General features: G+C 32.9%; 3 protein-coding genes across 6 annotated transcripts in view; 2 read left to right on the top strand and 1 right to left on the bottom strand.

The window, feature by feature from the left end:
• Positions 1-21725, bottom strand: part of LOC111418142 (protein argonaute-2) — a 55631-nt gene extending 33906 nt beyond the window's left edge. For 2 of the 4 annotated variants that reach the window (XM_071194525.1, XM_071194527.1), the window contains exons 1-4: positions 21102-21725; positions 11797-11928; positions 519-766; positions 18-462 (exon numbers count right to left, since the gene is read on the bottom strand). In XM_071194525.1, the coding sequence (XP_071050626.1) occupies positions 18-462; positions 519-766; positions 11797-11920 (817 nt within the window). In that variant the 5' untranslated portion in view covers positions 11921-11928; positions 21102-21725. Of the gene's footprint in view, positions 1-17; positions 463-518; positions 767-5445; positions 5571-11796; positions 11929-16064; positions 16075-21101 lie in introns of those variants that run through there. The other 2 variants (XM_071194526.1, XM_071194528.1) reach the window with 2 other exon arrangements.
• LOC111417445 (uncharacterized) overlaps positions 11442-26294 on the top strand; it is a 43406-nt gene continuing 28553 nt past the window's right edge. Inside the window, exon 1 of the mRNA XM_071194539.1 lies at positions 11442-11495. The gene's annotated coding sequence lies outside the window, so the exon portion shown is untranslated. The remainder of the gene's footprint in view (positions 11496-26294) is intronic.
• Positions 21886-26294, top strand: part of LOC111417437 (sphingomyelin phosphodiesterase-like) — a 91729-nt gene continuing 87320 nt past the window's right edge. The window contains exon 1 of the mRNA XM_071194531.1: positions 21886-22107. The gene's annotated coding sequence lies outside the window, so the exon portion shown is untranslated. The remainder of the gene's footprint in view (positions 22108-26294) is intronic.

Below are 26294 nucleotides of genomic sequence, written 5' to 3'. Positions count from 1 at the left end.
ATGATTTGTTTGTTAACCGTCAATATTAAGCATCATTTTCCATTGACTTGGTCTAACAGATTGATGGAATCCAAACCAAACCTCTCTCCCGCCACCTAATGGGTGATAATATCCTTCGGGACTGCTGAAAAAACTTCTACCAACGGGCGTATAGCTCATCGATGGCAAATGTCTCATAACGACGTCCAAAGCCATAATAGCTTCATACGGGATCTGCCTAGTACGACCTTCCAAAGCCTCTTCGAGACCATACAGTGACACCTGCGCCACCCATTTAATTGTAACTCTAAACAACCGATCCTTTCCCTCTCCAGGCAACGTTACTTCCAGTTCCTCTCTCGAATTACCAATTGGCAATGGATCCCGAGTGTACAAATTATTTCTACCATCAAAGACCGGTTTTAATGTCCCAAAGATTTTTGTGTATGCATGAACCATTGTTTCTATTATTTCGCGATTAACCTACAATCATAAATTTAATTAAAATTTATTAGGGGCTTTTATTGATATAATATTACCTTTCTCGGGCATTTGTCTGGTTGTATATTGACGTCGTAATGATGAACAAAACCTCTGGGCATTGTGATTTGGAAGTGGTTTGCTCTGAGGCCGATTGGCCGACCTTCCCGGCCCAAGTTCGGCCTTCGTGGGCATTGGAAATGTGGGGGATCTGTTGGTGGGGCCACAGTTGCCAAAGATGGACCTGCTGTTCCTGGGATGGCCACTGCTGTACTTGTTGTACCAATTGGGGTGGTTGGTTGACCAGCTAAATAATAAATATATTATACATGTGTTTAATTTTATTTACCATATTTCTTAAAGAATTAATTATTACACATTAATCATCTAAAATAATCACTTTAATGATAAATTACAATTACAAATTAGTTTATACCTAATGCCCTACCCCCCTCTTTAAATGTTATATTCGGATCCACCTAATTTAGTGCTTTATTTCAGAATTTTGTGTAAAAATTTCACTTTGAGTTAGATTAATTAACACTGCAAGTTTCTCAAATGTTGGGTTGGGCATGGAGCGCACGGCTAAACGCTATACTTACTAGTTCTAGGTCTAGTGTTAGTTCTAGTTTTACACTAGCACTATCACTAGAACTAACACTATACCTAGAACTAGAAACGTTCGAGTTTTGCCGCACGTCTCTCAAGACGGCTAAATCCGAATGATTCTAGTTCTAGGTCTAGTGTTAGTTCTAGTGATGGACCAAATGTTTTGCAAGAGTTTAGAATTTACTTATTGTTAGTTAATTAATAGAATGAAAATGAATTGTTTCGAATAAAATAAAATGTCATTAAATTAGAAGAAAATAGTTTTACTTCTCATTATTTGAAGCACTATCACTGAGTTAAACTTTATATGAGGCGATCGTGCTTCAAATAATGAAAAGTAAGACTATTTTCTTCTAATTTAATGACATTTTATTTTATTCGAAACAATTCATTTCCATTGTATTAATTAACTAAGTAAATTCTAAACTCTTGCAAAACATTTGGTCCATCACTAGAACTAACACAAGACCTGGCATTCGGATTTAGCCGTCTTGAGAGACGTGCGGCTAAATCCGAATGTTTCTAGTTCTAGGTCTAGTGTTAGTTCTAGTTTTAATTATTATGCAGCGCTAGACCAAGAACTAGAATCATTCTAGGTTAGTTCTAGGTATAGTGTTAGTTCTAGTACCAGTGCAAGTGTAAAATTAGAACTAACACTGGAGTAAAACGCCAGTAATTGACCGTTTTTGTAAAAAAATGTCAAAAATAAGGATCCAAGGAATATCTAAAAAAATAAATCTATCCTACTACGCAAAAAGTCCCAAAACCATACCCTTCTTGAGTTCTTGTTGTTTAATTTCGCGTTAACTGTCGGCCTATTCACATCGTGCTAAAAAGGGTAATTTTTATGTTTAGAAATTCGACCAAACAAGGTAGTATCTACTCAGCCGTTTTTGCATGTATGGTGTCTTTTTTTGTTTGCCAGTGATCTAATAATCTTTTCTGTTGGTTATATTAAAAAATTACCGCTTTAATTAATTATTTGTTAAAATAAAGCCGGTCAATGACTGGTAGTTCTAAATTTAATTAAAAATTAGTGTTTGACCAAACGGTCAAATACTAGACGAATTGGTTGTTTTATAATCTCACAAGTATTTATATTTGATTAATAAAATGGAAAAATGTGTAATACCTGCTTTTAAAACTTATATCTTCCCGTTTAAATTGTTTAGTATTTTACCAAAACTTTTATACTTTAAAAGTAAGATACAATCAGTTTAAATATGCGGTCAATTATTGAAATAATAAATATAAATATAAGTGTAAATGTTTGGTTCTTTTCTATTTTTTTAAACCTTTTTTATGACAATAAAAGTAATTGAACACGCTTAAGCAATAATCAATCTGCAAAATTAAAAGGATAAAAGGTTGGTCAAACACTGACTCTTATGGTGGTCAATTATTATCAAGAAATGGAAAATCTATATAGAAAATTTAGCAAATATGAATCAGGTTAACTTTTTTTCAGTACCAATATGACGAGGAAGATTAAGTTTAAATATAGTGAAGAAGATCTTCAAAAAGCTCTCGATGCATGAAGTAGGGGTTTATCTTATGAAAAAGCAGGCAAGATGTTTAATGTACCAAAGTCAACTCTTAATTATAAAGAAAAAGAAAAAACACCAATGCAGAGGAAAATGGGCCCACCAGCATTCTTAAATTCTGATGAAGAAAATCTACTGGTTGAATGGTTGTTTCATTCAGCAGATAGGGCTTTTCCTGTTACAAAAACTCGGTTGGAAAACACAAAATTTGGGTGAAAAGTTAAGTCAAGAACATTTTGCTCCATTTAAAGAGTCAAAAAATATAAACATTTGTTTGTGAACAAAATTGTATGGAAAAATAATGAAAATGAATATTATATTAAGAATCGGTCAAACATTTACATTATTATTGGTCAAATAATGTAACCAAAGTGGTCAAACACATAACTATAGGGTAAGTAACTTTAAATGAATCAGATTTGTATTTGATCATATTTTGATTATTTTATGTAAAGGCAGAGGGATCTACAAGAAAAATAATATGACTCGGTCAAACACTGACATTAAAAAATCCTTAACAGGTCAAACACTGGTGCGTTTAGCCGTCTTTAGAGACGTGCGGTTAAACCCAAATGTTTTTCTAGTTCTAGGTATAGTTTTAGTTCTACATAGCAACAGTGCTAGACTAAAGACGAACGGCTAAACCCGAATATTTCTAATTCTAGGTCTAGTGTCAGTTCTAGTGACAGTGCAAGTGCAAGTTCTAGTTTTAATTGTTATGCAGCTAGACCAAGAACTAGAATCATTCGGGTTTAGCCGTCTTGAGAGACATACGGCGAAACTCAAATGTTTCTAGTTCTAAGTCTAATGTCAGTTCTAGTGACAGTGCAAGTGCAAAATTAGAACTGACACTATACCTAGAACTAGAATCATTCGGGTTTAGCCGTCTTGAGAGACGTGCGGCTAAATCCAATAAAATAACAATAGTAACTATAATCTCGTCGGGCTTGAGAGGTCTGGTTTATGCATCCTAGGGTTAAGATGGCATATTTTTATTGCACTAAAACTAGAACTAACACTAGACCTAGAAATATTTGGGTTTAGCCGTCTTGAGAGACTTAAATCGATGCTCATCAATTCGACATATTTTCTTTGATCGATAGCTTTGATAATAGATTGTATTGCACTCCACTAGTTACCACTAGTAATAGATCGCCCTTTTATATATCCGCAATGGAGATTGTTGAACATCTCAGTTTTATTAAACAAATTTGTCAGTCTGACAGCTATTGTATGCTAGAAAATTTTAGTAATTGCAGGAAGTATCGATATTGGTATATAGTTTGCTGAATTCACATATTTTAGCAACTTTTAATTCAATGGAGCCGCCTTGAGAGACTTGAGCCTAAACCCGAATGTTTCTAGTTCTAGGTCTAGTGTTAGTTGTAGTATTCTATTGTCTATCTAACAAAACGTGGAGTCACATCGAAACTTTAATGGTTATTGTAATTCGCGTCGTAATGAGACACCTTACAGCATCTGACGCTGTTAGGAGATTTAAGTAACATTTTATGGAACCAGTTCAAGTTTCATTGGGTCATTAATTTTTCTAGTTGTCAATGTGACAATTTTTGTCTATGAATGTTTAAACACGTTCTTAGCATCGAATAAAAGGTCAATGATGAGGAAATTGAACTATTAGTAATTTCTCTTATTTTGGGAGGTGTACATGAAAAATTTTTTTTGGGTGAATACATTTTGAGTTTTGACAGTTTCTAAATGTCAATTCAAATTTCTATTTTCAAGTGTTACGGTGTTACCAACTGCTACATACCTATTTCCCTACATTGTCAAAATTTATTTTATTTTTGTTAAAAAAAAGGATAAAAAAGCGAATTACAAAAAATAGCATAAAAAAAAACGTTTCATAAGACTTAATGCACTCTTCATTAAAATTTAAACTTGAATTCGTGCATTTCAAGCGTGTCTTACGAAACAAGTTTTTTAATATAGTATTTTCGGTACGTTTTACACTTTTCCGCACTTTCCTTTCATTTTTAACGTAAATAAATCGTCGATTTTTAAACCACATGATGATTCTTGAATATTTCCAAAACGTCAAAAATTATAACCTCAAAAAAAAACGTAAGTCATTTTTTAGATTAAAATTAAATTAATAAAAATTACTGATAACTATGAATTCATTTATGAAGTGTATTGATTTTATTAAAAGAAATTATTTAATTTTATTGAATTATTTTTATAATTTATTTTTGATGAGCTCCCTGAACTAAATCAATAAAATTCTGGCCAGTCTTGTGGCGGGTCAGAGTTCAATGAACTTTCTAAACCTTGCGGTCAATCCTGAGTAATATAATATAACCTAGCTTTTACTTTATCTTTGAAATAACTTCACCAAAACAGATTTAAACAAACTTAAATATTTTCACGTGTTTATTAATCTTCTTCGATTTTTCAACAAAGATAAGGTTAGAATCGATTTGAAATAATGATTTTTTGTTATTCCTGTAAGATAAAAAAAGAAAATCAATACATTTTCAACAAGAATGAATGACTCAAAGATAATTTCCAGCAAGATTTTCGAAAGAATACACACACGCACATTGATTAAAGCTGACCTTATTTAAATATACACACTCGCACTTGGTACCCAAAGAAATTATTTCATAATCAAGTTATTATTTTTATAAACAGATAATAATCTATATTGATATTTAAATCACAGTTGTGAGGTGAAAAGAAACAAAGGCAACGCAATTTTTTTAAATAAACTGACATCAAACACTTGTAACAAAACAAATGCGATGATCGTTAAATAGCGTTAATCACGGTAACTTGATCTATTTTTTTTTGATATGTTTAATGTACTTACGTCCACCTGGTGCGGGGAACATTATAAATTAATTATCCAACACACAGGCACTCAAAACACACCACAAACCAAAAACTGTCTATTTCAGTTATAAAGGCAGGCAGACATTTGCAATCGAGGATATGACGTCATCGTCCAAAGACGAATCTATCTCAGAATTACTCCCTTGTTATAAAGAATTTATCCAATTAAAATAACATCAATTTATTACTAAAATTAATTGTTTAAGCTTAAAAATTCGAATATATATTAATTTGAAAACGTAAAGAGTTATTTAATAATTCTTTTTAAAACATAAATCGTACAACACAAATTTTACGAAACCTAACCTATAAACGATTTTAAACGGATTTTTTTTAATTCCCTTTCGGAGTGTTATAAAATATTACGTGAAAAAATGTGTGTTTATAATAATCATAGTGTAAGTTTTACATCGTTTTTCTCGAGTTTTACATTAAATAAAGAGTGTAAAAGTGGAGCTATCAGTAGTGCGCATGCGCGTATTGGTATTTAGTGCGAAGCGATCCTGGACGTGCCTTTTCGCGAAACAGATTTTATATATAGGTGGTCTCAAATTAGTAATTGAAATTATTACAATATAAAACTCAGTTAATTTGTGCTAAAATTTATCGTTGAAAAGTTAAAATTAATAATTTTACCGATTTATTAACGTTTATAAATAATGTGTAAAATTGGTTGCCTATAAATCCAAGGATTAATTATAATGTAATTGATGTAAGTAATTTAAATGCATGTACAGTTGCTCACAAAATTGAGTATACATGGAAAATAGATAATTGTGAATATTTCAAATAATTATTAATTTATTTTAAAGTTTGTGATGTATATAGAGTGAGTTTTTTCCATGTTTAGTATAGAGATCTTGAAAACTAGCGGAGATGGAGAGACGATTAAATAGGGAAAGAATTGCAGTTTCATGAACTCAATTTAATGAGCTTTTTGTTTTTTGGATAAAAAGCATGGTTAACTAGATATCTAGAAAAAACCGTTTTTTTGTTGTATCGTTAGATACTTATGGCTCCGTTATTATTGATTTTAGGAAAAATGTGTAAAGGAGAAATTTGTAGGGTATTATATGTTTAATAAAACAGTCTAACTGAGTTTTTTATTTAAGCAATAATTTTCGAGTTATGACACATACTTGTAATTTTTCTAATGGAAACCATAGTTGGCTATGACTTTATAAAAAAGGCCTACTAACTTACAACTGACAAACATTTCCTTTACACATTTTTCCTAAAATCAATAATAACGGAGTTGTAGGTATCGAACTTGAGCATACAGTTAAGCAAAAGTGATTAAGTTTAGGTTAGTATTGTGTTTTAATACGCTGTAGACCTTCCATTGACTTAAAGGTTGCTAAAATATGAGAATTAAATAATAGCTGTCAGACTGACTAATTTCTTCACGGATATATAAAATGGCGATCTATAACTAGTGGAGTCTATAAAGTCATACAATCTATTATCGATCTAACTATAGACCCATATCGTTGCTAAGCAATTTGTACAAAATATTTGAAAAAATAATTCTCCTTTTATTGCATTTCTTGAAAAAAATAACTTCTTAAATAAAAATCTATATGATTTTAGAGCGGTCTACAAATCATGCAATCTCGCGCTTAACACAACTCATTCATTACTCTTTGGATAGAAGAAGTCCCTGCATAGCCACCTTTCTAGATCTGTCTAAAGCTTTCGATACAGTCCATCACGACATTTTGTTATATAAACTGGAGATGTGTGGATGTAGAGGTAGCACTCTTGAGTTGTTTAGGGACTACTTAAGTGAGAGATATCAGCAAGTTAATATAAACGGTGTTGTTAGTTCTGAGAAACTTGTGACATTTGGTGTCCCGCAGGGCACCGTCCTGGGACCTCTATTCTTCCTAGTTTACATACTTAACATTAAGAAGTCTCATTTCGTTACATTCTGCTAACTTACCAAATATAAATGAAATAACATTTCACTCAGATAAATGCCAACCAGCAGCATGCATTTGCTCAAATAAAATAATCCGGATCAGGTCAACCAAGTACCCTGGTGTCATGATTGATCAGTGCATCCGTTGGGGGATCATATAAGTAACTTGTGTGTTAGGTTGCGAAAACTATTCTATGTTTTGTATTTGTTTTTTCTATTTTGTGTATCCGTTTACGCCTAGCCTTTATTCGCTTAAATAATCTATGTATGATTTTTGTAATGGACTGAGCATCAATAAAGGATTTTTTATTTTTATTTATTTATTTATCAAAGGAAATATGTCGAATTGATGAGCATCGATTCAAGTAAGGCGTTTGATAGTGTTAGCCACTCGTATCTCTTGTACAAGTTGAAATCTTATGGTGTAAGTAGCACGGCGCTTAGCATGATAACTCATGATGACCCCAACCCGGTTGTGGACTATAAAACAGCAACCTAAAACACAATCAACAGTTGCGTCAAAGGTAGCCTTACGCTGGAAAGAACTTCCAGGTCAATATTTTTAACAGTTTACTACTGAGATAGAAACTGAAAATAGTATTAACTTTTTAAATCTGACTCTAACCAGAAATCTTAATGCAGATAAAATAGACTTCAGCATATATAGAAAACCTACATATACAGATAACATCATGCCCAAAAACTTATATTGTTGCAGAAAACACAAACATGCTAACTTTAGATTCCTATTCAATAGAACATACAATATACCCCTTGACGCAGACAGTTTATCTGTGGAGATTAAGAATATCATCAAAATAGGGCTCAACAACGGATACAACATCGAAGATATACAAAACATCTACAACAAAGTCCATAAATCCAGAATTAACAATCTTATATTTCCACAGATCAAAAGCAAGCCGAATTTTATCTCACTACCTTTCAACCCAATGTTGGAGTACAAGATGAAGAGAAATCTACTTAAATTCGAACTGACTCCTGCTTTTAGCTCTAACAATAAACTACAATGTCATTTGTAATAACAAGAATAAAATAGCCAGCCCGACAGCAATAATAATAATAAAATGTATAATATCAATGTAGGAATACCAAAAGGGTCCATCCTATGTCCACTTTTGTTTATAATCTATGTTAGTGATACGCCTTATTCTGTGCCTAATGACAGTGTGTGCTTGTACGCGGATGACACCACTTTTATATCAAATTGCGAACAACTTGGATGATCTGCGAAATAAAATTCATCAAACATTAGTAGTTGCAAAGGAATTGTTTGGGGCAAATGGTCTAAAACTAAACGAAAAAAAGACTCAATACCCGCATTTTCAAAACAATGTTGGGACAGAGTATAACAACCTAAAATACATTTAGACAACAAACTGAACTGGTAAGCATATGTAGAGAACAACTCAAAAAAGTTGAACACAGCAATATATATTATGCGTGAGGAGAATACGAAATATAACAACCACGTTTGCAGCGCGACTTACCTATTATGCCAATTTTCATAGCATTACTACTTTCGGAATACTATTCTGGAGAGCATCATCAACAGCAGAAAAAGTTTTCCTTCTTAAAAAAAATGCACTGAGGGCGCTATGCAACCTTAAATTCAATCAAAGTTGCAAACAACATTTTAAAGAGCATCGTATACTTACCCTATTAGTATATGTACTAAATTGTATTAGACATATGTGGCAAAATATTGATAAATATACCTCCAAAGACAATACAATACCGATGCATCGCTTAAAAAAGACACAAAACAACGCGGTTTTCTGGAACATTAAAGTGTTTAACCATCGTCACTACTAGTACATACAGATACTACCACAGCAACATTTCAATATGTAATAAAAGAGGCGTTACTGGAAACACCATTATATACAATAAAGATTTTTTTGAAATAATTTTTTAAGCTATAAATGAGAGACTTTGTAATTATTATTATTATTTTTGGCATCAATTATTGCTTGCATTCACCGGCGCATAGAGTCCACTAACTTTCATTTTTCAATTCGCTTTTGTTTCGGCACTTGTTATTTTTTAACTGAAACTTAACTTCTCCCCATAAATGTTCAATAGGATTAATCCGGAGACTGTGGTGGTGTTTTTAGTTATTTTAAAGTATTGGGTAATAACCACACATCATAGCTTTACAAGGTATTATATGTGTTTTGGATCATTATCTTGTTGGAACCAGAACATAGGAAGGTTGAGTTTGAGCAACATATCTGAGTCAGTTTAATAGTTATTTATGTATTAAGGACGTAATGAAGACGCCAATATGAAGACGTAATGAATTTGTGGCCCGCGGCGTGACATTTCCAAATAGCTTGAAACAAAAAATTGAGAAGGTGGAATAAGCTAATTATTGTTATTACCGTAGTAACGGCATAAACAAGGGTAGTTGTTAATTTAAAATAAAGTCAACTCAATTGTTGTAGTGAAATATTTAATGGGAAAACTCTAGAAAAATGGAAATAACAGAGGTATTTTCTGTTGACGACGAAGGAGAAGTGATCGTTGCAGAAGAAATAGTTCAAGCAGCCAAAATAGCTACCGAAAGTCTTCTTCCATCCAAATCGCGGGACAAGTATGAAAAAGAATGCAGAAATTTTATGGACTGGTCTCAAACTAAAAAAAATCACAGGCAAGTGTTGCGCAGATGTTCTCCTCGCCTATTTTTTTTGGAAAAATCAGAACAACATTCAGCAGTTTCTGTGTGGACGTTTTGAAAATGTTGAAAATTGCCAGAATAAAAATCAGGTGCCATCAACATCTACAGCATCGCCAATAAAGAAAGTTGCAGATCCTTCTTTTGCCGCCAACCTGGTCTTCCAATAGCAACAAGAACTTGTAACCAGAAATTTGAATCTACCGCAAATTTATGTTAATAATTGTGACAATGTTGAAGTTAATGTTAGTTTTTTATTTAAATAGAATTGTTGAAGAATTTGTTGCCTTAGAGCTACAATATATTGAATTAAGCTCTAAAAACTAGTCCATAAGTAGGCAAAAATCGCCCTAATCCAATTAATTTTTATAATTTCTAGAATTACTGCTTGATAATAGCCACATTATGAAGAGAGACAACTTTAGAAATAAGAAAACTCCTAAATCCTTTAGATATAATGGTAATATTATTGCAAGACCTCATTCCACGGTACAAAAAGTCGTGAATACGTGGAAGTATGCAAGAACATTGAAAAACTCCACTGGCAGAGGCAGAAAGAAAGTGCTGACAGAATACGATGAACGTAATATTGTACGTAAAGTTAATGTAAATCCGAAAATAAGTGTTCCAAAATTAACAATAGAGATCTCAAAAACAATAAATAAGTGCTCCGAAAGAATGATCTGCTTGCGCATTGCGTGGAAAAAACCATTTATATCTACAATAAATAGAAGAAAGCGCTGGGAGTTTGCGAAAGCTCATATAAGTAAGCCTCAAAGCTTTTGGGTGGACACTGATGAGACTAAAATTAATCTTTGGGGTTCAGATGGAAGGTAAATAGTTTTGAGGAAAACCAAATTGTGAGCTCAAAAACAAGGACCTACAGTGTATTAAAACAATACCAACCTAAACTTAATCACTTTTGCTGAACTGTATACTCAATTTTATGGTGTGAATTTCGAAACATTTGTTATTATTGTGATTATTTTATTTGGAAAACTGGATTATTTTGCATTCAATGTAGTTAATAAGATTGTTGTTAATATAACAAAATAAATTAATAATTATTTAATATTTATCTATCTTCCTTTCCCCTGTATACTTAATTGTGTGAGCAACTGTAGGTGGTCACAAATTAGTAATTGAAATTATTACAATACATAACTCAGAGAATTTATGCTAAATTTATCCTTGAAAAGTTAAAATTAATAACCATCTATTTAGCGATTTATTAAAATTTATAAATAATGTGTAAAATTGGTTGCCTATAAATCCAAGGATCTTATATGTAATTGATGTATGTAATTTAAATGCATGTATGTATAAATGCATTAAAGCGGATTTATAAATTCTTTTTTTACAGTTTATGTGAAAGTCTGAGAGTTGTGAAGACAACAAATCACTCCAGGTAAGATTAGACCTTATTTATCATATTATTATTAACTTAACAAATTGGTGTTTGTAAAATGTAATATTATTAATACGCTACCTTTGTTAAAATTATAACTTTTTTAAATAATTAAATATAATTTCGAATAATAACTTAAATTCAATATGAGTAAGTAGTAAGTAGTGATACATAACTTTGTGAAATTACATCTTACGTCTGATAAAAGATTATAACAAATATGATTGACAACATTCACGCTTGATTCAGCATTTAGAACAACAATACTTAATTAGCATAATGAGTTGATGATTCTACTTACTGGGTTGCATAGCGTGGGCATGTATGGGACCTTGTGGACGATGAAGTAAACTTAAACTTGTTATATCGGGCAGCAGTTGCTGTATGGGCGCCTGCATACTATGGGCCTCAGTATCGGCCGACATCCTCTAGCCTAAAATACAAAAAAAAAGAAGTTTTTATGTTTATTCAACAAGATCATTATAATTATTATTTAAGAAGTATCATGGGTTACAATAAATTGGAAATCAGCATATATAGTATACATTTAATCATGTTATAAAACGTAATACAATAACAGCATAATTTATATTAAATATTTAAAGTATTAAACATTTATAGTATATGTCAAGTTTCAATATCGTGTCTGATTGATGATATGTAACGATCAGATGTGATGATTAAAAACATCTTGATTGTTTTTGCGCATCTTTTAGGAATTGTCTTATTAATAAAACAATAAATCGCATGATGTCGTAAAGAATGAGTATTTTGTGCAAGAACCTATTAATAATAATAATCAAATCAATTTAATTCTTATCAGCTAATCTAAATGAATCGAATCACATTTAAAAAATCAAAAACCAATAAAGTATGTACACAATGAAACTGGCTAATAAGAATAAGTATGATCAAAAAGGAACTACGTAAAAAACACAAATTGGCCATCACCAGCCAATTCATGGAATTATTCTATGTTGACCTCACAGGTCTTAGACCAGATAACAGAAAACCTTTCTTTATCTTATGTTGCCTATCCATCAGCACAGGTACCACTCAAAAATCTAACAAATACCCTCCACAACTGCCAAATAGCTGATAACATCAATCCATTCTCCAAATTCGAACACAAAGAACCACATCACAGTTTCATCATTTCTTTGGACTTCCTCCAGATCTCTGTCACTGTGGTGTCTACTAAATTTGAAATTAAAGACAATTTTGCACTTTTGCAATGGAAAATCCTTTATTATTTAGCTTTTACCGGTTTCGCCCTAAGGGCATCTTCAGACAGCCACCTATTCTATAAAACAACATAAAAATACAACAATGCCTTATCTCAACATATATCAAATTAAGATTATGTTCATTTTAATTTCCATTGCAAAAGTGCAAAATTGTCTTTAATTTCATCCAACACAATGGTAAGCATGAAGATTTCAAATATCTACTAAATTTGTTTTAATCTCCTGTTGACATGGTCCATGCTTCACATCCATATGTTCTTCTTGGTCTTGCAATAGTGCGACATATACATAAGTTTCTACTGATTTGTGTCCTTCCACAGATCTTCCTCCACGTCCCTCATCAAAAGCCAAGTATGTAAGCAACATATTTAAATAGTTAAAGGGTACCACAAGTCACCTCTCCCTATCTTATTGAATCAAGCAACTTATTAAAGAGCTAAACCGAATTATTCTATTCCACTAAGAGAATATATTTAAAAGTTCATTTAAAAGCACCGCCGTTTAAGTATGATAGAAATATTATTGACAACAGTAGGAATATTGTAAGAGTTCAGTATCATGTTAGTTAAACATGATGAATACTTGTAAACAATGATTTTGTGGAAGAAGCAAGAATTCGACGACATGTACAATAAATTCACGTCTGGCACACATTGAACTACGTGAATTTGTCCGCTTCCTGCTATCATATGTGAACAGTAGACGAGACGGTTCTGTACTCTTTGCAGCTGCAATTTTGTGACAAAATCAAGGCATGTATGAAACAGAAGCATACTATGCAGGGACACAAAGGAAGAAATTAAAAATACTTGGAAGGAATATTTAAAAGAATTACTGAGTATTGAAACAGTGGTAAATGAGCAAGAGTACTCAGAAGATAGTAACGAAGCCTCCGCAATAGATGAAACTCACAATGGAATACCTGCTTAAAAATGGGACACTACCATTGATAATATTCCCGAATACACACGAAACTGCTAAAGTAGAAGGATTAAGAATTAATAAGCATAGACAAAAGTCATGCTCTAACGCAGAACCAAAACCATGACCAATAAAATTACTGAAGACCAAATCGAGCCTGTAAAAGTTATTGATACTTGGGAGTAGCTGGGAGTAGTATTAGCTGATAAAGCATATTTTGCACTTGCAAATATATGATATGATAATGGTATATTTGAAAACACTTGAGGAGAATTTTAGACCCAACTCGAGAATACAATGAGTGGAAAAGTTGATGTAATCACTGGTTTTCTTTCTTGCAATATTGCACTTCCCTCTTATTTGAAACATCAAACTTATTTCTTTTATCTTTTTTACTTTTGACAAAATGCCAAAAATGATGCTGCATGTTTTATTGTTATAAACTACAACATTTATCAACATAGGATTTCAAACCATGAAGTTGAACATAAGAAATATAGTTTTTGAGTCTATCTTTGAATAAGATATAAACTAAACTAATACTGACATTGACATGATTTGTTCATTAAGATCGCTTGTACTAAGAAGTAAGTTAGACCTAAATGACCTTATAAATGAAATTCATATACATCTAGTATTATTTAATATTAATACTGTATTCATTAATAGCACAAAACTCCTTTATTTACTTTACAAAAGTTTTTATTTTTATAAAATTACTAAACTAACTACAAAGTAAACAAACTTACAATGAAGAACAATTTCGAAATATTAGAAAATTCTGAAGCTTTTTCAGTATAACGTAAATATTGATTTTCTTTAAGAACTCGCTGAATAAGGATTATAGATTTAAGGCCGACAAATACTTGCATTGTGTGTAATCGCATTACGATTACCATCATTTTTTGATTTTGTGTGACATATTCTTAGATTTTTTAGAATTTCCAATTCTCGTTATTAAAAAACAACAGAAACCATGTATTATGCACAAACTGTTCTTACTGCAAAGATCATGAATGAAATCTTGAATTCAAAGATAAACGTATTTATCAAAATGGAAGTGGGAAGACACTTTTAAAGATCAGCCATCACCGCTTAATATTCTGATTATTTTGATATTCTTTAATATTCTTATTTTAATATTCTTAATTTTTGTCTTATTTTTAATTGTGACACACATATCCGAAGGCTGATTAAAGATATTGACTCACAATGTATAATCAGAGACAATATGATGAATTCTGTGTGTAATACTAGCTGTTTTGATATCAAAAAATGTATATTGATACAATTATTTCGATAAAACACATAGCCAATAAGAAAGAGACCAAAAAGCATGTCCATTTATTTTTGAAAATTAAAATGGTTACTGACTAATAAAAAGATAATAAAAACATCTTCTTAACGAAAATTTATTAAACTATATTTTATCACAAGATGACAGTCGCCGCTTGCAGCAAAAACAAAAATAATGATAATAGAATTCACAATAAAGCCACAGTTAACATATGGAGTAGAAATCATGAAAAGTCACAAGAATGCGAAGAAAATGGAATCATTTTTGGAAAGACGTTGGAATACTACTTCAGGAACGTAGACATGCTGGAAGCAATAGAAATGAAAGACCAACAGCTGGTGAAAACCTTAAAAGAATATGAAAATCGGATATGGTAGTAGCAGCAGCAAGAAAATATAAAAGGTCTGGTGCTTAAGAGAGGCGATGGAAGTGTGTAAAAACCCATAATATATTACAAAAAAGAAAGTAGACAGAGGAAGGGTTTAGTGAGTCTGGGATAGAATGGTGTCTGTTATCAGATTCCCAATCCCAATAGAGTAGATCCCTAGAATACTCTAGGTAATAAACTAACGTCACAATCGAGAGACTTATAATAATCTTACTGTCACCATGTATAAAATATGATGACGACCGACCTGCTTTTCGGCATGCAAGTTTCTTCTTCTTCTCAACCACTAACACTACTACCCATCATATTCAACTCTTGCTGCGAACTAGTTCCAATCATCCATTTATCTGCTCTCTTAGCTGAATGCTCTTACTGGATAACCACCCCACCCATCTATCCATGTTTCATAAACCTGTACACCCCTCAACCCTTATCCAATTCCATCTATCTCCTCTTTCATGCCTCTCTAACATCCTTCACCACCTCACTCCTATACACAAACCTTTCTCGCATCACCCTCCACAACCCCTGACCTTACCATCTTAGTCGAGAGACTAATAAACCTTATTGATACTACAACAAAAAGCAACTTAAACATGTAACTGGTTAACAAATATAACAACTACATGAGAGGTATGTCATTGGTACAAAATCCACGAAATGGTGGCATCGTATTCTATGTTATATGATAGATATTGCAGTATCAAACTATAGACGGATTGAAAAAAAAAAATTGAAACACAATAAATATACATCTCAAGTACTGAACAACTATCGATTGGGATGCGATACTTTGATCAGGAAACCAAGAGAGTTCAAGAAGTATTCCTCGGATTCGTCAAGCTTGATGCTTTGGATACGAAATGTATTGCAAAAGCAATAGATGAGGTTTTGGGCAGAAGAAGATCGTGATCCGGACAAATGTGTTTAGGATTATGTGGGTTTAGGAGTAGAAAAGTAGAAAACATAAGAAAGCTTTGTTCTTTCACTACTCGACACACAAATTCAATCTAGTCATTAATGATCTAAATAGTCTGTCTGAAATCCGGAATACTGAAGGTACCATCAAAGATATCATTACATTTTTTCAAGAATCAGTTTTGAGACGCAAATTAATAACAAATATTTCAAGGCTTTGCGAAACAATGTGAAGCGAGAAACAGGAAAGTATTAGAGTTTTTAAAAAAAATTATCCTATTATAATGGAGACCTTAGAAACCTTGTCACGGGAAGGAAATAGTGCGACTAAAAAAAAATGTTTATCAGCTCCATGCAGCAGCTTCTAGAGTTTCGTTTATTCTCAACCTTATTTTGATAGCCAAATACTCGGCTATGATGAAACCTGTGGGAAACGTGTTCCAATCCGTAGCTTTGGATGCAGTTAAGACATCCAACACATTAGTCGCATTTTGCAATTGATAAAAAATCATCGCAACGGTCCAGAAAACGTCACAGATGAAATTATTAGGGACACTACTATTGTTGCAAAAAAAACTTGGAGTGGGAGAAGACATGAAGTCAGTGCTCCGTATTGCTGGGAGACAACAAGATCGGAACAATCACCCAGCAGCAAGCCCTTCAGAATTCTGGGGGAGGTTTTTAATAATAACATACTTAGACTTGATTATTAATTCCCTTGAAGTTCGTTTTTCTGAAGAAAACACCCCGTCATTTTCCTTATTTAAATTACACCCGGCTTCAATGTTAGACATGTCCCTTGAAGACCTCGTAGAAGCTGGTGAAGTCTTTCCCTAATTTAACAAATATCAACAACGAAATCGAACTATGGCAAAAACTAAGGCAAGATAAACCTGACTCAAAAGAAATAAGCGTTGTGAATATCATAAAAGAGGCCGACATTTTTTCCCTGAAACGAAAAAAGCCCATATACTGTTGAACAATCTTTTAGCAGCTCGAGGAGAATAAAAACCGGCTTAGAAGCACTATGGAAGAATGACGTCTCAATGGTCTTGCCATGATGAGTGTGCATAGGAAGCATATTTTTGAGAACTTTGAGGGTTTTATTAATAATCTGGTTGACCAATCCGCCACGAAAATTATGTTTTAAATAATTGGGTCTGTTTTTTTTTCCTTGGGGGCTATTTCCCAGCCCCCATTTCCATTTTTTTGTCCTGCCCTCCCCTGGCCCACTGGCTGGCGACGCCCTTGAGCAGTATAGATAAACAGTAGATCAATTACCATTCAGGGTTATTTTGGCGAAGCAACGCAAAAACGGTTTTACTTCTAGGAAGGCCTTAAATAAATCTTTAGTTCATTTACATTACATTTTACTCATATTAAATAACCATGCTGTTCTAGATGAAGTTTGATTATCTGATGTTAGTAAATATCTTCTTAATCAATAAGGAACATACAAAAGATGCAGGATTTCTAGCATAAGAACGAATGGGAAAAGAACAAGATACTTGTGTTCTTTGTGATACACAAGGATTGTATTATATTATTTCCAGCCGTATTTCTATAGATTTCATCAGTGATGGGCGCTGGGTAAATACCCGGCGGGTAGGTATTTCTAAAATGGGTATTTATCCAGGTAAATACACCGGCCCAAGGTAAATACCCCAACTCAAATTCAAAAACAAAATGAAGACGAAGATGATGAAATCCAACAATCAAAGACGTATTACCATCAGAAGAATCTGTTGTAATTTCGATTAGATCAAGTTATTATGATTATTATCATCAAGCAGCCCTCTGCGTCCATTGTTGGGCATAGACCTCCCCTATTCTGTTCCATTCGATTCTATTCTCTGCCGTCTGAATATAATTGTTGGTCATTCTTTTGACGTCTACTTCGTCTGTTCGCTCGCGGTATCCACTGCTCACTCTTCATTCGCGCAACATAATCCGCCAAGTTCCACTTAAGCTTTGCCACAGTGTTGACCACATCATTTACGCCAGTTTTTTTTCATAGGTCTTCATTTCGTATGTAGCCCCTCAGAGTTACGCCCAGGATCGACCTCTCCATTTATCTTTGCGTTACTTGGACCCTCCTGACATATGTCATAACCGGAAACACGCATTGATTGAAAGCCTTTCTTGGCCTTTTCTCTTGAAGATGTCTCTAAGTTTCCCGTAGGCTGCCCATACGAGTGTGATCCTTCTGTTTAGTTCGCTTATTTGATTATCTCTCGATATACAAACCTCATAGCCAAGATATACATAACTGTCAACCCTCTCAATCGCATTATCCCTAATGTTAATGTTAGACCTGGGAACAAGATTTGTCATAAATTTTGATTTCTCCTTGTTGGTATTTAGCCCGACTCTTGCACACACTTCCTTTAAGTCGTTCAGCATTAGTTTAATTTCTCCAAGGCTATCCGAAATAAGAACTATATTGTCTAGGTAGTGCAAATTACTTAGGCATTTACCATCAATGTTTATGCCTTTTTGGGTCCAATCCAGTTGTTTAAATGCACTCTCCAGGACTGTGATGAACAATTTGGGTTCAATAGTGTATCACCTTGTTTTACTCACAATCAGTACTTTACTACTTCTACTCTCTTCAGTACTTTCATGCAATTTTACCGTCATGGTAGCATTCTTGTAGATGTTATAAATAAGTTTAGTATATCAATCATCGACTCTGCAAGCACTTCAAGATTGCTGATATACAGGAAATTTACCCTTGAAAATAAATACCCGGGTATTTAACAACACTGGATTTCATACAAAATAAAGGAAGTTCTGATGGAAATCATTTATCATTTTTTACTGAATTTATAACATAATGATGGTGGATAAAAAACTTTGTTTTTGAGATGGGTAAATTTTATTTTCGGCTCAACCGGTTTCAACTATTTTTAGTCATCTTCAGGAGCGTCAAGGTTTCGTCAATTTTACTTTTAATTTTCAAAATCTGGATTCATCTTCTTTATAATAGTTTTCTTAAATTTTTTGTTGTTAATTATTGTCAAAAATGTTTCTAATTTTTTGTTGTACCTTCTTTTTATGTTATTCACAGCAGCGGTTATTTTATTTTTATTTCTAGGTTATGTTCCATCTTGTGAATAAGTGAATATAGCTGCGCATTTCAAATTCAAATAATGCTATAAAATATTGTGGTATGGAATGGCAAGTGTTGTACCATTTTGGAAACTTGACTAAACAGGCCATGTTTTAAAATTACTTGCCAAGGGTGTTGTACTACTCCTTTTTTAGAAATCGTGTGTCAAACTTGATAGACATAAATTCTTTCAACCTTAACTCAATCAAATTAATATATTTTTTTGCAAAACTAATAACTTTTGTTGTTCGATTTGTGACTGCTATAGTAGCACGGTTCACTAGGAATACATTATTAAAAAAATCACTATTAAATTGCGAACATTTCTGACCATAGTACCTAAAGATATGATGTACTGGAACGATTTTTAACATTTTCAAAAATATGTCTATTACCACTTAACTAAGAGATGGAAAATTTGTCTCATTTTTACCAGAACAGATATAGGTTGGCCTCTCACCCGGTGCCCGCTTGACGTTAAGTTTCGGGACATCCTGTATATGTTCTTACAGTCTGTTACATTGTTTAGTTTTTCATCCAATATATTATTATATCCAGATTTTGAAAATTAAAAGTAAAATTGACGTAAGTTAATTTATGTAAGATAACCAAAAAGCATGTGTTTTCTATCAAAAGACAAACAATTTTAATGTGTAGTTTTTAATTTAATTTTTATTATGTATTAGGTGGCTAAAACTCCTGAAGATGACTAAAAATAGTTGAAACCGGTTGAGCCGAAAATAAAATTTACCCATCTCAAAAACAAAGTTTTTTATTCGCCTAATTATTCTAACAAGATGGGAAGTAATAATATTAATGAAATAATGATACTTTCCATAATGAATAAAAATGAAAAGGTGGATTTTAACACAATATCCGGGATTCAGAAAAATGTTTGAATGTTCATTCAAGAAAAAAAAACACCCAAAGGGTTAAATAATTTAATTTAATTTAAACGAATCGTAATATAAAATGATAGCAGGAATGATTTATTTAAAATTGGCTTCTAGAATTTCAGGACTTAATAGAAACAACATGAGCGCGCCATCTTTTGTTGAAAGTAGAACACTTTCCCCTTTTCGGTGAACTTATTCAATAAAAGCCCGACTCATTTCAAGTTCACCCATGTTCACCACCTGTATACACCACTTAAAACCACCTGCCTTTACTTTTCTACTCTCATCAGGTAGAAAGGAATTAAATGATTCGTTGACGATATTTTAAAGTATTAATAACAAAGGAGAAATAAATAAACAGAGATATTGTTTGTGTATGTATTGTGAACGTAAAGTTAAAATAAATTTTACTTTCATTTTGGCGGAGTTTTTTATAAAAACTAAAATATCGATAGGTTAGTTGTGTTTGGTGAACACAACGTGTTATGTCAACAGTGTACGAGAGATGGATAAGTAAACAAAACGACGCATTTTCTCAAAAAAAAAAAAACAAGTAAAGTCATTGACGTGTAGAAAACGCGTAATAAAATTTTAAAAAGTTTTATTAAATGAAAGAAGGAAAATCAGGTCATCGTCATCGTTTTTGGACGACAACAACTTTTTATTTTCTTTTTTTTATAAAAAACCGGTCTCGAAACAAACGAATAACGCCAAAAACAACAATTACACCAAAAAAAAACAAACGATGAAAAACACTTGAATAAAAATAAAATGTTTAAAAAAAAAACAAATGGAACAAATGAAAACTATGCCGGCAAGATACTTACGGATTGAAAATGACAAACGTAGCGTATGACACGACGAGATCTCTACATGAAACCGAACAACACAGTAATCCAAAAGTGCATGAAGGACGTAAAACATATCACCACTATGTTTTCTTTCGATTGGAATGTTTCTTTTTCGGTGTCGAATCCCGTTTAAGCGTAAAATCACGAAAACTAAAAAAAAAAACGAGAATCGCGCGATGTCTACGAGTGTTGTTTTGGAGGATGATGGCTAGGTCTAGGTTTTCCGCTCTGGGCAAACGCGCTTGCGCACTTTATCGTTCGCAATTTTATCGCCGTTCCTTCGCAACGTGTAACACTTCACTACTTTATCCGAACAAATACGACGAATTTAATTTTGTTCCATATATAATTCGATCAAATAAAAGAGACATAAACATTACATTTTCTTAAAAAAAAAACAAATAAATTAATAAATGAAAATGTCGCAAAAAGTTTGTTACCTCTTTCTTTTTTACATCACGCACGTGATTCCATTCGGAGAATCAAAATCCGACGAACAAAAAATAACGTCGAAAAAATTACATACTGTTTTTACACGTTTCAACTTTAACTTTTTTATTATTTACTTTTACGGATAAAGGTCGTTTTAATGTCGTCACCCTCGGGTTAAAGATTAACGAGTTAATGAAACGGGTGGTTGTTATTGGTGTGTTTGGAGATTTTTGGCGGGGTCCCGGGACACTCGCCACAATGATAAAGTCGTCCGTGTACGTACGCGGCGTGAGCGCGAACTCTGCGTATATTTTGTTTTATTGATCGGGCCGTCGCTGTTGGTGACCTTGAATTTAGTTAAGACGAGCCTGGAAAGTGGTCAAATTTTGTGCTGCCCTTGCGCACCCACCGACCTTGAACGGACAACACACGGTTTCCAACACATCCCAACAGCTTAACTCTTGTCTAAAGCTGAAGTGCTATTACACTCTTCAGATTAATAATTCTAAAAAATAAACATTTGTTGGATACACCATTTTTTAACCACCAGGTACAGATTTATTTCAAATTTTCGATCAAAAAATAATCTAAATTGAAAAAATTTATCGTTACGAACATAAGAACTGTATTCTTCTATATTGAACAATAGGTAGGTAAACATAATAAATTACGCTGTGTCTAGGTACACGCTAACGTGTACGCAAATTAAAAAATTATATACACGCGAAACGTCATCACAGCTATGACGTCACGTTTAGCGTGCGTATATTGAACATTATTCGGTACACGTTAATAACTTGGAAGTTTTAAGCTTGTATAAGAATTGTCGGTTTGTTCTTATTATCTTAAGTTTATAATTTAATCATTCACTTTCAACAAAAGAGCATATTACATCGCACCCCGGCGAGAATAGTCGCACTATCAAAAAAATTATAAAAATTTATTCTTTATTAATTTATAGTTTTTACGCATAACAAAATGAATACTTTTGAGTTATTCACCGTTTTTCCCATATGTAATAATAAAATGTCCGTCATATTTCTGTATCAGCAATAATAAATAGGTATAATTTTGTCGTAATAAGTTATAAATAATGTAAATAATACAGGTCATCCACGACGACCATCCATTAGAACTATACAGGATTTTGGCCAAAATAAAAATTTGAAAATATAGATTTAAGTATTATCAATTGCGTTCTCTTCGACTAAAATATTTTCAGATTTCTAGCACTTTCGGTTATACCGGAAGACGCCACCTACTTTATTTTTTTAAGTAGAATATCCTGTATATTTTTATATATTTGGATTTGTCTGTTTTCAAGGTTTATGAATAACTTTGCTTTTTGCAATTTGATCTGATTGCATTTTTCTAGAAAAATTGTTGTGGTGTTTATGTATTCTCGGAGGATCAGTAAGGAAAAAATAAACAGTTTGATATTTGCTAAAGCTATGGTTTATTTCTGTTGGTGTGATGACTAGGTTACTTTTTGTAGTGATTTGTTCTCAAGAAATGCCACGAATTTAGTAATGAGGAATGAATACTTGGGCTTGAGGAAAACTGTCTTTTATCACATTTCTTTGTAGTAGATCCTTATCACCCATGAAACATTTTATTTGATTTTCACAATCAGAATTCTCTTCTTTAAAGGTGTTCAACAACCAAGAAAATGTTTCTTTGTCCTCGTGCGCTGTTATAACAATTGCTACTATTTCACTTTGACCATTTGAATCCTCTACAATCATAATAAATACTGTAAATCCTATATTTAATAACTTGTAAGTAGCATCTATTGACACAAATTCTGGCCATAATTTCATTGCCCTTGTCATGGACTCAGTTGAAAAATAGAGGACTTTAAAATGATTTTCAGAATCATGTAAGATGTATATGTTATATTATGCAAAAAAAGTGGTTTATAACCAAAGGACTGCTACATCCATTGTTGTGACAACCTTCCCGCAAACTACGTCACACCATTTTCCACGCCCAGCTATTGTTATGGTCTATGCGTTTACTGTATTTTTAAAGGTTTGGGTTATATCCTAGACGTCTTAATATTATTTTTGAAGTTTTATGTTTTTAGACGTATTAATGTCTATCATATAACCTCTAAAAACACAGACAGTTACCAGGCGTGGCAAATAGTGTGACGTAGAGTGCGGGCAACCAAACCTTTTCTTAAAAGACGCACGGCAAAACCCGAAAGTTTCTAGTGTTAGTTCTAATTTTAGTTCAAATAAATATGTAAAGTTGTTCGAAACAGGGTAACACATCACTTTATTAAATGAAGTGACATTACCTTGTGCTTTCCCGAGAAAATTCAACAATACCAACATCAAAATTATAAAGTTCTAACGTGCACCGAAAAATATTCAGATCGACAATACCAACCTCAAAATTATGAAGTTTTAACGTGCACCGAAAAATATTCCGTATGTGCACGCTAAACCTGACGTCATCGCGGTGATGACGTTTAGCGTGTACGTAATTTTTTGATTTACGTACACGTTAGCGTGTACCTAGACACTTCCAATAAATTAACCTAAAATTTTTGTTGAGTATGGTATATTTAAAAAATATACCATACCTGTTGAACTTGCTAAGTACAATCTTAATTTATAATTAATTTATTACTACTGTTGACTTGTACCTGAATAATAAGCAAAACAAGTGTGGGCTAAGTACAGGGTGTCTCAACAGCGCTCTCCCTAGCGTTTACGTTACCCCGGACAAAAAGACAAACTACCGTCCTTTCTTTAAACATATAATGCCTTCCAAAAAGTCTGCATCAAATAATCAAACATATAAAGCTATGCTATCAAAAATATATAGCTAATTTATTGATACAAACTTTTTGGCTGACACTGTACTGATATTTTTCTTTGGGATCTTCAATCGGTTCATCTCGAGATTCGTATGAGAAAATATTTTTTTTCTTTGTATGCGGTGTCGTGGAATTGTTGATTCAAAATTAGCTTCAATGTTAATTTCGGCAGCCAGTTCTCTTGCATCAATTATACTTTCATTGAAAGACTTGTCCGATCGAAGATCCTTAAAGAATTTTTTGCAATTTTGTAAGAGGTCAAGTGCAGATGCTAGATCGAAATCTTTTGTTTGCATTAGTTTGCTTATAGGATTAATGCAGTTTAAGATTTTGTACCAAGTTTTTGTTGCATCGTATTCTTCTCCTATTTGAAATCGTAAAGTCTTTAAGGCCTCTACCCTACTCTCCCATCTAGTGGCAGTCAATGGTTTCAAAGTTAATCCTTTAATGTGTTTCAAAAGTATTGCCCACCGAAACGTAGATGATGAAAAAAAAATATAGTTTCTGGATTATATTGAAGAAATTAGCGGCTACCGAAGAAGCTATTGCCATATCATTAACCACTAGATTCAGAGAATGACTGCTACACAGAACGTAAAACGCTCGTGAATTTAAATTCTTAATTCTAGATTGCACTCCAGCTTTATCGCCTTTCATATTAGATCATCCATTATCATATCCCTGTCCTCTAACATCTTGCAAGTTTAAACCCATATTAGTAAGTTCTTCAATTATGATTTCAGTCATTTGTTTTTCTGTGGACCTTTCAATGGGAAGGAAACCCAAAAAACTTTTATTTCAGCGTCGTTGAAATCAGATTTATTGACTGTAACATATCGGAATATAAGAATCATTTGCTCCACCTTACTTACGTCAGGAGTGCAATCTAAAGTTATAGAATAGTATTTGGCCTTTTTTATTTCATTAATAATATGAGACTTCACATTTTGATGCAACAAGTCTATTTTCTCGTTTTGTATATTTTTACCGAGATAGTGGGCTTTCATCTCCTCTTCTTTCAGCACCCTTCGCACGCGTTCTTCCATAATGGGACCAAATTCAGACAGTAGTTCAACTATTTTTAGGAAGTTACCATTATTATGCTGAAATAGTTTATCTCTTGTACCTTGAAAAGCCAGACAACTTTTACCAAGCATTTTAATGATTCCTACGATTCTTAGAAGCACTTCATACCAATGGTTTGTATCAGCATTAATAATATTTTGAGCAGTTGCATCTATAGTTTTACAACACTTTAGTCTTTGACTCAGTTCCAGCCATGATTTGTAAGCTTCGATATGATTTTTGAAACTTCGTGTTCTTTTAACGTTTCAACGATATGCTTCCAACTTTTAAAGCCGTCTTTTGAAAGAGAACTGATCACACAGCCGAAAATTTTACAGCAAAAGCAATATATACAGTTTTTGAAATAGAGTATACTAGCCAATCTCTTACAACATGCTCTCCATTGGTAGAAAATCGACAAGCAAAAATTTCGATTAAATTCGATTATCAAAATTTTATCACATTCTGAGTCAAAATGCCGCCCTTTAGAGCTGCCGCCCTTTAGAGCTGCCGCCCCGGACAAATGTCCGGATGGTCCATCCCTAGAACGGGCCCTGGTCCCAATTTCGATGTCCGCATAAGCTATCTCCGAAACTAAAAGAGATAGAAAAAAAGTAGCTTACATGTCATGATCTCGTTTTTCGAGAAAATGCTAATGCCGAAAACTCCGAACAGCCATCGCCTTTTGTTTTTGCCCTATCGGCAAAAACAGAAAATTTTGCGAAAACGACATTCGCGATTTTTGTTCTATCTAAAACTAATGTATGTATTTAAAAGTTAATGTTGCTATGGTGATAACCATACATACATACTATGATGGAACATAATGTATCAATTTTTTTTGT

The sequence above is a fragment of the Onthophagus taurus genome, chromosome 2, assembly GCF_036711975.1.
Source record: "Onthophagus taurus isolate NC chromosome 2, IU_Otau_3.0, whole genome shotgun sequence".
NCBI lineage: Eukaryota > Metazoa > Arthropoda > Insecta > Coleoptera > Scarabaeidae > Onthophagus > Onthophagus taurus.
This window is presented reverse-complemented; position numbering and strand designations above follow the sequence as displayed.